This window comes from Aristolochia californica, unplaced genomic scaffold (assembly GCF_029961685.1).
Source record: "Aristolochia californica isolate CCGP_79_NKW_82.1479 unplaced genomic scaffold, dmAriCali1.0.hap1 SCAF_8, whole genome shotgun sequence".
In the NCBI taxonomy this organism is placed as follows: domain Eukaryota; kingdom Viridiplantae; phylum Streptophyta; class Magnoliopsida; order Piperales; family Aristolochiaceae; genus Aristolochia; species Aristolochia californica.
In genome coordinates, this window is record NW_027182279.1 from 35,583,883 (window position 1) to 35,597,201 (window position 13,319).

Below are 13,319 nucleotides of genomic sequence, written 5' to 3' on the forward strand. Positions count from 1 at the left end.
GGCAATTACACCTTTCTTTTTTAATGAATAATTAGGAACTTAATGGAACTAAGAATGCGAAGAATATACAAAAGAATTAAAAATTTTCTGGGCAGATTTAGTTTTTTTTCTCATGTAAAAAGTAAAATCCAAAGATTTAGTGTTGAAAGCATTTGTATGCATGCTGATTCAATGCTTAGGGATGAGTTTGAATCCCTATTTATGAGTGTCCTAGAGAAACTGGCCAGTTTTCCCATTGTACAAAAAGTTTCAAATGAGGATGATCAAGCATGCCGTTTTATTGATCAATCTGTTGGGTCTAACATCTATATTTTTGAGTTCCATTTTTCAAACTTTGGCAACAACAAGATGATCAATTATTCTTTATATTTGCTTGACAACATTCTTGATTATAAATCGGTCCCATAAACCATTTTTCAAACTTTGGCAACAACAAGATGATCAATTATTCTTTATATTTGCCTGACAACATTCTTCATTATAAATCGTTTCCATAAAGGATGATTGATCATACTTTATACACTTTCATTTTGGGTGATAGATCATTCCCATAAAAGGTGATGAATCATGTTTTATAATCTTTACAAAGCAACAATCTGTACGATTGATCATATCCATAAAGGTTGGTTGATCATGCATTATAAGCCTTGCCTTCTGGCATACTTGATGATTGATCATGCTTTATGCAAAAAGTTTGTTATATTTTAGAAGATAAATCATACAATTAGGAGAATGATCGATCATGTATGTTGTTTTTGTATGTAATAAAGCTCTAAGCATGGGTTGGGCCAAAACTAAGTGACTAATTGTTTATAAAAAAATTGTATAAGATTTGAAATTATGGTTTTAGAAAATCTTTCATGCCCCAATGCTCCAAAACATAGTTCTATCTAAGAATCAATGTTTAGTTGGTTATCCTCTTACAAAGTTAGAGTCTTAAGTTTTTCTCTACAAATTAAATTCTAGATCTTCAAGTTTCCATGCTTCCTTGTAGGTGCTTCTTCAAGATGACTTGATCTTCATTTACTGTGAGGTCTTTTGTGTTAATTTGATTGGTTCTTCCTCATAGACTTATGATTACAAAACCTAGCTTATGAAAAATAAAAAATCCTCTTAGTCACTCATGTTAAGTTACTCACCCTTAATTTATACATGCATAGTATCTCATTTTAATGTATTCCTGTCAATTTTATCCACTTCCTCTTAATTTATGTCATATACTTTTCCCCCCTTTTTGTTATCCATAAAAAGATCACAAGTAGATACACAAGATGAGACAAAATAGGAGTCATTTCATTAATTTTGCCAATTGTCATAACAAAATGGAACATCATTATGATTTTAAAAAGATGAATCATTAATAACATCAAAATGCACAAAAATATATACAACTGATGTCATCATCATACAAAAAAGAAAAGAAAAGAGCCACAAAGCTAGAGTCCTGGACTCTACTCCGAGGTTGGAGGGGGTGGTGGAGGTGTATTAGGTGTGTCATATGCAAGGATGGTGTAGAGAAGCTCTTCCATCTAAGCTTGGACTACCTTGATTTTAATATGAGCTTCCATAATCTCCTACTATCCTTCCTTAAGCTCAGCCATGTCCTTCTCTAGTTGCATCAATTAGTTTGAACAAGAAGATCCTTCACCTCTCTTCCTCCTCACAAATGCATATTACTCAACTCGGTCCATTTTGGGACTAGGCTCATAAGCGCGTATGACTCAAACTAAATGTTAGGCACACTCCTATACTTTTTTGGTAGTGGGTTTTAACATTGCTCTGAAGTGACGAAAATAAAACATGATAAATCGAAGAAGTACCAGAGAAAAACAACTCTAACCAAAAGGAGACGACTATGCAATATTCATACTTCCAAATGAATTTAAAATGTGACATTCTTTTTTAAAGAAAAAATAGGGGAGATTGTGATGGTAGAACTGTAAAAATAACTTAACAAACCACTTTGACCAAGTATGACCTCAAAGTAATTTTCTGGAGGTGAGCATAATTTTTGGTGATGACGATGTAAAAGATATACAACCAAGTAACAAAAATACAAACAATTGAAAACAACATCCAAGTAGTATATCACATACCAAAGACTTTTACCTAATAGCAACGTCGGAATCCAACAAGCGAGTAAAATAGGAAGATAATAAGCTTCCTATTCGGCCTTCAGTCTATGTTGCCTCCTCTTTGCATTGATTAAGCAAGGTAGGAAGATAAATTTGTCAAATTTAGATACGAGAATATATTTGAACTGGGAATTTGAGAGAAAGATGCATGGGCAGGTTTAGTGAAACATCGTTATTTCTGGCCCAAATTTTGTTCTAGGTAAAAACACAGTTCAGGAGAGTCAATGTCTCCTAACCTTTTATAAAACAAAGTTTGAGGAACTCTGAAGCTATAATTGCATTCTACCATATTTTTTAAACTTTCATTCAATTAAATTGACATAACTATGAACTTGAATCCCAAGGGATCCCTTAAATTTTCAAACCTTGCTTCATGGCTCTCTCTTCTCCCCTTCTTTTATTTTGGTAATGGGAATACTTTGAAGTTCTGGAATAACTGGTGGGTTGGCCAAACTCCTTTGAAAAATAGCTTCCCAGTTATCTTTGGCCTCACTGGTAACCAAGAGATTAATATTTCTGATAGTCTATCAGAAAATGGAGATTGGAATCTTAACCTCAAAAGACATCTTACTGATGAAAAAGCTCTCCTAGCATCTCAACTTCTCCTCACTCTTCCTCGAAGACAAATGGACACATCTGATGATACTCTAATTTGGACTCCCTGTCCAAAAGGGTCTTTCACCTCATCTTCGGCCTATGCTCTCCTAAATAATATTCCAGATCATCCAAAGCACCCAACGGCTCATGCTTGGGATCTACTAGCCCCTCCAAGAGCCAAATTCTTCATCTAGTCTGCATGCAAAAACAAAATATTAACTTCAAATGCTCTAATTTGTAGAGGCACCTCAATCTTAGATCATCATTGCCCATTCTGCATAAATCCCATGTCCTCCTTTCATGCCAATTTGCCTACCAAGTTTGGACAAACCTCCTAAACAAAATTGGCCACCAATTCTGTGCTTCGAGAAATCTGGCTGACGCTATCCTTTCGTTGGTCAACTCGCAGCTTCCAAAGCTAGGGAAAATGATAATATCTTGTTGTATCGGGCATATTATCTGGGTTCTCTGGAAAGAGCGCAACAAAAGGAAGTTCAAATTCAAGTTCTGCTCTATTGAGGTCCTATCCGACCAAATAGCAAGCCAAGTCTCTGTCTGGCTTTTAAATGAAAAAGAATTCAAAAAATTCAGTGCCTCAAACTTCATGGGAAATTAGCTATCTATTGCCATGAAGTCTCATCCAACATGTCCCCCTACTATGGTCACTTGGACCCCCCCTACTCTTGGGTGTTTCAAGCTCAACTTTGATGGCAGTGCTTTAGGCTGGCCTGGTTCTGCAGGTTTCGGTGGTGTTCGTCATAATGAAAATAGTGAACTTCTCTTCTCATATGCTGGCCCCCTTGGCAGATCAGACTCTACTACTGTAGAACTCGCTGGACTTCAGCACGGGCTCAAGGTCTTCTCCACCCATCTCTCTGGCACACTCTACATTGAAGGCGACTTAGCAGTTATAATCAATTGGTGCGCAAATCATGGACACCCCCCTGGCGACATTGGGATATGTTCAAGGAAATCTGTAATTTACTTTTTGGACTAAATTGTTTGTGGAAAAATATTCCGTGCTCTGGTAACCATTTAGCAGACTCTCAGGGTAAAACGGGTGTGTCTCTCCAACACTTTGTCGTGGAGCCAGGCCCCCTTAACTAGGTTTGTAATTCTCTCTCTTTATCAATATACGCACTTTCATAAAAAAAAAACTTCATATGGAAAATAAAATGGTCATTGCTAGTAGTGGGAAGACAGGCGATGCAAAAAGATTATGGTCCTTGCAAATAGTAAAGATCTTCTACCAATTGATTTTGTTTACCAAATACTGCCATTCAAATATTGCTGACTTATGTAGCCTATGAAAAAAGCTTGTTTAGAGATCTTCTATAGCAGCCTTAGAATAAAGGAAAATACACAAAATTAGTAGCATTACCCGCCAAATACCTCTTCCTCCAAAAGCTTTGCAAAAATTACTTCAACAAGAAGGCTATCAATGAACTAGACAAAATGAAGTATGAACTACACAAAACGAAGTAGACAATAACTATTTAATAAAAATAAACTAGACAATAATCACATGGATGAAAATGAAAGAAAAACAATAGCAAAAGAAAGAATTAACCCCTCTTAATGCGCACCAATATCTAAAAAATTACTCGAGGAGCTTAAAAGCTACCAAAGAATGCTATGAATGAAAAATCAAATTATCAATAGATCTTTATTTTTTGACAGAACGAAAAGATGACAAAAAATTGTAACTAAGACGATGATTACATATTTGCAACCCTCATCGTTCAAAGACATGTGTTTCTCATCCAAAATCTACAGTTAGCAAAACCTACAACAAGTGGTACAATAAATCGCAAACCTCGTGCAATTTTTGGGATAGAGAACCCATTGTGTTCCTGCTTTGATACTAGTTGTTACGATACCGGATCTGACACAAGGAATCGTTGTTGACGTTCCGGTTCGGCCATGGGGAATTGTAGAAAGACATGGTGGAATTGTAGGGAGACAAGGAGATGAAAACGAAGATCAAGCCCAAGAGAAGTTTCAAAACCCTAGAGCTTGTTAAGGAGAACTCCAAGCCTGTTTAACCTAAAATCAATGCTTGTCTTTCTCATTACTCATACCCCTTAAATAGGGTTCACCCTGTTAAGGTTTACGATAAAATATTACAAAAATACCTTTATAAATAAAATATTACAAAAATACCCATGTCGCCTAAAACTAAAATAAATAAAGTAAATTAAAGAAAAAAACTAAAATAATAATGTTATTGCATGCATAACATATTCATTTATTGATTAATGCAAAAGCTTCCACCACAAGAAATTGGATGCTGGCAGAAGTCTCTCACAATGAAAAATTCGCTTGCGTGTTTCAGCTGGGAGAACTTCTACCAGCCAATTTTCAATTTTGTTGAAAATTAGCAGGCAGAGAGTGTTGCTCTTTGCCAGTGACTATTGAAATTCACTAGCAGAGAGGTGCTCTCTACCAACAAATTTTGAAATTTGCTGGCAGAGGGTTAAACATATTTAATTTATATAGTGTTAAAATTGATATTTTCCCTGTTAATATAAATATAATAAAATCATTAAAATGAAATGATTAATTAAATATAAACATAAACACTATATAATAAAAATATATAATAAAATGCCAAAAAAATTTGATTTTCTTATATGATGAATTATGAGTAAATATGTTGGGACCCAACAAAGATTAGGATCTTTATAAGACTTCATTACTCCATGGTGAGTAGTGTCTCTATTTGTCCTAAAATTTGAAATTTGGATAATGTGGTGATAGTAACTGTGGAGCCAATTGTGACAAATTTGTTACAAGGACTTGGGACTTTAAAATCCATTTGTCCTAAAATTTGAAATTTGTTAGTTTGAGAAATTTGGATAAAAAAAGGAAAAAAAAAAACTTTTTTCTTCTATTTCTCTCCCTCTCCACTAAACTCTCTCAATCTCTTTGCTCCTGAAAAGTTGTGTACGGTTGTGACTTATTCTACCAACTGCAAAGGTAAGTCTTAAAACAGTTTGTTTTTTTCTTTTCTTTTTTTGTTCCCATTTTGTTTCTCATGTGCTGATTCAACTACTCCCCCTTCTCCCCCATTTTGCGTGTCCCCTTCTTGCTAGACAGAGTAGAAAAGGGTAAACTGGAGCGGGAGAGATGAAAACTAATCACCACCATTCACTCAAAAGAAGGTCGATCCAACGGTTAAAACGATGGTTAACTATAAATACTATATGAAGGTTTTGTTGTACTTCGAGAGAAAATTACTTGACAAAACAATAACAAGACATATTGTTTTAAAGAGCCAAATTATTCTCTCATTAAGTTAAAATTTTGTTTAGAATTATGTAATCAATTTGGCATTGAGAATGTTAATATAGTATGATCAAGAATGAAAGTTGTTTTTGTAATTTTGAGTCATTAAAAGATATTTCCAAAGCAATACAAGGTTGTTGTTACTCTCCAAAATTACACTAAGTTCACACTCGAGTTAGGAAATCGACATGAATTTATGCATAAAAATAATCAATTAACCATTTAAAAAATCTAATGCATGTCTTTTTTAGTCATAAGATGAGATTCTCAATATTTGAATGAGTCGATACTTTGAGATACATTTGGTTTTGACTACTTCAACTTTTTAAGCATAAAGGAGTTCTTAGTAGTACTAAATTTGTAGCTTCAGCTATTTAAGTTTATAATTTCAATAGATTGTAAGCTCTCAAAATCAAGCACAATTTAAACTAAGTATTATACACTACAATATAAAATGTTATAATAAGCAGAAATCTACATGATTCATCATCGAACTTGTTTTGGAATTGATTTTAAAGTCCAAGTCCTTGTAACAAACTTGCCACAATTGGCTCCACAATTACTATCACCACATTATCCAAATTTCTCAAGCTAACAAATTTCAAATTTTAGGACAGATAGAGACACTACTCACCATGGAGTAATGAGGTCTTATAAATATCTTAATCTTTGTTGGGTCCAATATATTTACTCATGATTCATCATATAAGAAAATCTAATAGCTCATTGATTTTCCTTGTGTGCTACACATGTAAACATGCTAAGTAGAAGAAAAATAACTGAAGAGGATTTTGTCAATTTCAAAGGCTAGTTTCTCACACCTCCAATGATCACTTCAGCTTATGTCTAAATGGTCAAAGCCATATAAGACTAACCAATGTCTCCTAATTTGACTTATCAATCCCCTTAAATTTTACAAGTCATATGCCCCATGCTAATAAGAAGATTTTAATAACTTGTCAAATGTTTGGGTTGGAGACATATTCTCGTCTAATGAAGATCATGTGATCTTGGGTATCCAAATTAGTTTAGGTCCCATAGCCCTTATATTTGAAGCTAAGTTTAGTCTAACCTTGGGCATTCAAAATTGCTTCACTCTCTTCTTAGAAAATTTCACTAAGCATTCAAAAGTATAGTGGTGCTAGCTAGCATTCACAATACTAACATGCAACTATGCAAGGTTCTATTATGGCCTTTGCTACATAAGCTCATTCGACTACCTTTGATTTTTCCTTTTTTATTTTAACCCTTTGGAAGGTATAGCTAGAGTTTATTTAATTTTCTTTATTTTCTAGAAAAGTTGTTTAAAAAAAAATTAAATTAGGGTTTAAGAGTGCAAGGACATTACTCTAATTCTTCATATTGTTTAAGTTATTAATACGGGAGAGGGGTTGGCAAATCCTACTCCCTCTTATTTTCTCTGAAAGATTTAAACATGGTAATAGAGTAGGTGGTCTAAGATCTGTGAGTTGAGATTATCAATTCATAGAGATTATGATATCTTTCACTACAAACTTCATTTTCTCTTTATCTGTAATTTTTTTCTTTTTTGTCCCATAATTTTCTTATCTATGACTAGTTTTTTTAGTCTTCACTAGGAACATCATTAATTTTGTAGTATATTGGACTTTAGATTCAGATTATGATTAATATTGCATAAAATCATCTTTTAAATTAGTATAATGTTGTGTGATTCATTAAAAAAAATCATCATTTTACCCTTATTATTAGACTTTAGATTCAGATTATGATTAATATTGCATAAAATTGTCTTTTGAATTAGTATAGGGGGGTTAGTGCCTCAAATGGATTCTTGAAGATCAAGTTTATGTCCAACATGAAGATCATGTCAGTCATATACATGAAGATCATCTTCGCATTTAGTGTTAGTGTTGACGCCTTCATGTACAGGAAAACAGTTTCCAGTGAATAGTGCCTACTCATTAGAAAAACATAAAAAACAAGAGAATCCCTAAACCTGTACAGTACACTTATATAATTACAACATAATCCTCGAACCCCAAATTAGGTAAAACAATCATTATTACTACACGAATAACTTATTTAATGTATAATTAAATATATTAATATATTTATTAATTGAATTAGATATGTTATTGTGCATTAATATGGTAATTACGTGAGCCGATGAAATACGCACATGATTAATTACAAGTAATAAATAAATAACGTTATAAATAACAAAAATGAAAGTAATATGTTTAGCTATTAATTTATTAATAATATATGATATACTATAGCCTAAAAATGAATGATTTAAGAGGAAAAATTGATCTAATCATAACTTTAATACACTATATATTTGTACGTAATATTATCACTATTAAATCACTAATATAATACAATAAATAAAAAATAAATATAATGAGTAAATAAAGAATTATTTTATTAAAAACGTAATATGCGTAGTATTAATTAATAATATATTTCCAAAAAATTAAAATTAATCAATTGATCAAATGCATATTGTAACTACATTTTATTTATCAGACTTAAATATCTAGTTTAATATAGTAATAAAATTTAATAAATATAATATATAAATAAATATACAACTTTATTACTAATGTAATAGAGTTTTATAGTAATAACCAGTTCGTGATTAGTATTAAAATCATCAAATTACAAGTTTAATACATAAGAACAACACATGTTCAAATACAATAAAAGATACAATCATCAGTTATCATTCCACATGCAAGTCGCTTTGTCATCTCGAAATTGTGGGGCTCTTGTGGATTCTAATACACGCTGCCTCCGAAAGCTTGTTACTTGGGTATCCTCTTCCACAAGACCATCGCTATCATCGCTGTCTGTATCATCTGTTGCACGTAATTGGACCCCATCACCTCCTCCACCAAACTCGTCATCCGAATCATCATCTTCCAAATCAAATATATCATTGTGCAATATGCAACAAGCAATGACAATAATAACTTCTAAATAGTCATAAACAAAAATAATGGCTAATCTTCAATCATAACCTATTCATCCAAACTCAACAATCATATTCACATCCATACTCATCCACCATATTATCCATATTATTAAGACAACAAACATATAAAATAGTAACCTTAACCATACTGGAAAGTCTAACAACGTTATAATTCAAACATCGTCTTTAATACATAACAATCTTCTCAAAAAAGATATTGTACTTAAAACGCATTACAATTAGTTGTTTGCACAATAATTAAGCCACTCGACCCGCTCCGCCACTATCATTTTTACAAACAAGGCCTTCATACTTGGTGTATCTAACCATCTAGGAGCGCCATACTTCAGTGCTTTTGACAGGTCCGGAATTTCCGTGAGGGCATTGAGCCAAGGTTCTTCGACATCGCGTTCCTTATATTTCATAACACATTTCATAGCTTCAGCGATTTGGCCAACTGCATCAATTAATTGTCTATTGTCTTCTGTGGGCAATTCGCTTCTCTTTCTACGACGACGTGAAGATGACCCTTTACTACCACGAGATTGATTCGTTGTCGAATCATTTCCGCTAATGAATTGCGGTGGAGTTCCCATAACTCCGTCAACATTGTCGGGCTCATCCATCGGGGATTGGAGCCGACTCATCATGAATAATTTCATCACCCAGATCTATAGGAGTTGTACTACCATTCCCTACAGCTATTGTGTTTCCGACTACCATAGCCAATTTGTCGTAAAGGGGGCAACCTTGTTGTCTATACTTCTCAACCTCTTTATGCTCCTACAAGAATAAAACATCATTTATAATGGAATAGAGTTCTTAGTAATGCGAAACAATACAAACTGTTTTACAATATATCATGATTTACTGACCTTAATGTAGTCTTGCCATACAGAATGACATGCAGTAACTCGTTGTGTGGTTACATCCCAACCGAACCCACTAGTGTTGAGACAGCTCGTTACCATTTGGTATGTTTTCTTCCATAATCTTGTTCAATTCTTAAGCTGCTCAATAATTTTTTTATTGATTGCGTCTTCATTGAACTTATTGACACATTCCGTATATACCTCGTGCTTCCAAACCCCATTGGGCAACTTGTTCCCCATATATAGCTGTTCGACTAAAAGATCGAGCATTTTGTTGTCTTCTTCAAAGCTCCAAAAGTCATATGGTCAACCACTTGGTTGTTTTCTTGCAACCATTTTCAATCTAAATCCGAGATTGTCCTCATGGAAAAAACTTTATCAGACAACCATTACTCATCACAAAACAAAAACCACAAATAAGAAAATACCATGTGGTGGATATTTATAACACCTGAATCTCCTCACCACATGGCAAAAACATTCCATAACACTTCAAAATTTTTAAACAACATTTTAAAACATTCCAAAATTAATCAACTATTTCCATTAGAGATGCAGTAAACAATGCAAACACACACACACACATCAAGTCCAAATTCACTGAACACCCTTGGTACAATCCCATATGACTTCACGGTCACTACGAATTGTACCTCGTCAGTGATGGGGGTCGGGTTTCGTTGGCTAATAGACGCCCGTGTAAGCGACTCAACCTTGTTTGAATTGGACTAAGCACCGTAAACCGTAATTGAGAACCTTAAAAACCCTAGACCCTAAACCCTAACCCTAGACCCATACCTCCAAAACCTCCTAAACCCTATACCCTAAACCCTAATTCCAGAAGTTAAACAAAAGACCCTAGATCTTAAAAACCCTAAAAGCCCCAAACCCTAAACCCTAAACCCTATCACCCAATAAACCTTAACTGAAAAAAATTGAAAAAAACACCTAAACCCTAATTCTAGAACCTAAACCCTAACAATACTATAAATCCTTAACCCTAACAAGTTAACCCCTACATACAGAGCACCAAACCCTAACAACACTAAACCCTAACCCTAATAAAAATTTTAGACCCTAATCTATAACACTAAATCCCACAATTATGCACAAATAACCCCAAATTAGGCACTGAAACTAAAATTAAATCATATACAACACTCATTTAATCAGAAAAAAATTAGGATTTAGTCGTACCTTCTGAAATTTGGGAAAAACCGAAGCCAACGGCTGAAATCAAAGCCGAATGGGGAAATCGATGCTGAATCGAAGTAGGAATTAAGAGATCAAAGCCCAAATGTCAATATCGAAGAAAACCAAAACTGAAATAGGGGAAATCGTAGGAAATCGGAAGGAATTTTGGGGGAAAAGATAAGAGCGAGAGGGAGAAGGGAGTGAGATGCCGCAAGGGAGAAAAGAGGGAGAAGAGACAGAGAGAAGAGAGGGAGGCCGAGAGGGATAAGAGAGAGGGAGAAGCGAGCGGGAGGTTTAGAGGGAGAGCGAGTCCGAGATGGAGAAGGACGCCGGAAGGACGTTCGCAGCGAGAGATGGAGGCAGTAGAGAGGGAGCAGAGAGCTTGGGGTTCAGGGAGGCTATAGAGGGGCTGCGGGAACGAGAGAGAGGTGTGGGAACGAAATGAGTAGAAATGAGCGAGACGGTATGAGCCAGAGAGAGCCCCACGCGTGAGTCATGTAGATGATTCTCAAAATCGGGCGGAAAGCACTTTTCGCCGTTTACTCTTGGGACATGAACTCCTGAGTCATGGATGTTCATGTACATGACATGAATTTTGGCGTTTCCTAGCGACCTCAGGACATGAACTGTGTAATGCGCATGAAGATCATGTCCTGAGTCATGTGCACTAACCCCCCCATAGTGTTGTGTGATTCATTAAAAAATCATCATTTTACCCTTATTATTAGATTTTACATTCAGATTATGATTAATATTGCATAAAATTGTCTTTTGAATTAGTATAGTGTTGTGTGATTCATTAAAAAAATTCATCATTTTACCCTTATTATTTGTTTCATAATTAGTTGGACATTGGTTTCATGTTATGCTTGTTCCTAGTTTCATATTATGATGATTTAAATTTTGTATTATTCTCATACTATGCTCATCTTGGGTTCTAATTATGTTTGTATTATTATTGGAATTAAGATCAACCAAGCTTAGGATCTTATCATTTTTGGCTCATCTACCCTACTTAAGAACCAGAACAAACAACAAAAATGCAACACTCCACTTGTAAAACAAAATATAAAAAATAAAATCGATGGGAAAATTATTTCTTCGCCACATGGAAACCATTCTATAGCACTCCCATATATAAACTTCAAACAAAAAATATACGCCAGGAACATAAACATAGGATATGATTGATAACAAAAACACATCATAAATATTAACATAGAATATGATTGACAACAAAACACATCATAAATATTAACATAGAATATGATTGATAACAAAAGCACATCATAAATATTAACATAGAATTTGATAAACAAATAATGAAGGTTTAGGGTTAAGGATGAAGGCTAAGGGTCAAGGGTTAAAGGTTTAGGATTTAGGGTAAAGGTTTAGAGTTTTGGGATAGGGTTTATGGTTTAGGAGTTAGGGTCTAGGGATTAGGGGATAAGGTTAGAGTTTAGGGTTTAGAATTTAAGTTGTAGGGTTTTGGGTTAAGGTTTAGGGCTTAAGAGTAGGGGTTTATGATAAAGACTCAAAATTATCGCCCAGGAAGAAGAGAAGTAGAAGAAAAGAAGAAAAGATAAAAATAGAAAGTGCCACCACCAAGAAATCTAAAAAGTGGGTCACCTCTTAGAAAAGAGGAGTTCAAACGCATAAAGGTAAAAGGGGTTGGTCAAAGGAGTCAAACTTGCCTCTCTTAAAGAAGATGAGATCTTGTTAGAATAGAAATAATTTACTTTGATTGATGTAATCTTTTAAATTCCTAGATTTTTTTCCTAAATTGGTGTGATCTCTCAGTCTCCTAGGATCTCTTCTTAAGTTATGTAATTAGAGATCCTAATTGATTGAGGAATTGCCCTAAAAATACATTTGAAAAGTACAAATAGGGTGTTGGTGATGGCCTAGGTGGCTTCTCAAGAGGGGGTGAATTGAGATATTTCAAATTAAAATTTAGCGTGCCAAATTAAAATTAAAGTAAGTGTAAAATAAAACCATACACAGATTAAAATTTGGACATAAAAATGTTTTATTATCAATGTTCCCTTATAGGTGTTCGCCGTCCAATAACCCTTGTTTGAAAAATTCCACTAATTAGCTCTATTAACTGGAATTTACATAAACAAGATTTTGGCTCTCTTTAAAGTCACATGTATGCTCAATTACACGCTTTACAAATCTCCCTAGAGATTAATTAGCTAGATTTTAACTCTAGCAAGCTCTTCTATCTCAAATTCATGGTCTTAGATCAACATATGAAATGAGGAAGTAAAA

General features: G+C 34.1%; 1 protein-coding gene across 1 annotated transcript; it reads left to right on the forward strand.

Moving 5' to 3' along the window:
* The first annotated feature begins 2,461 nt into the window (after positions 1 to 2,461).
* Positions 2,462 to 3,348, forward strand: LOC137938429 (uncharacterized). The gene is made up of 2 exons (XM_068783389.1): positions 2,462 to 2,875; positions 2,974 to 3,348. The coding sequence occupies exons 1-2, from the start codon at positions 2,462 to 2,464 to the stop codon at positions 3,346 to 3,348; spliced, it is 789 nt and encodes a 262-aa protein (XP_068639490.1).
* The last annotated feature ends 9,971 nt before the right edge of the window (positions 3,349 to 13,319 follow it).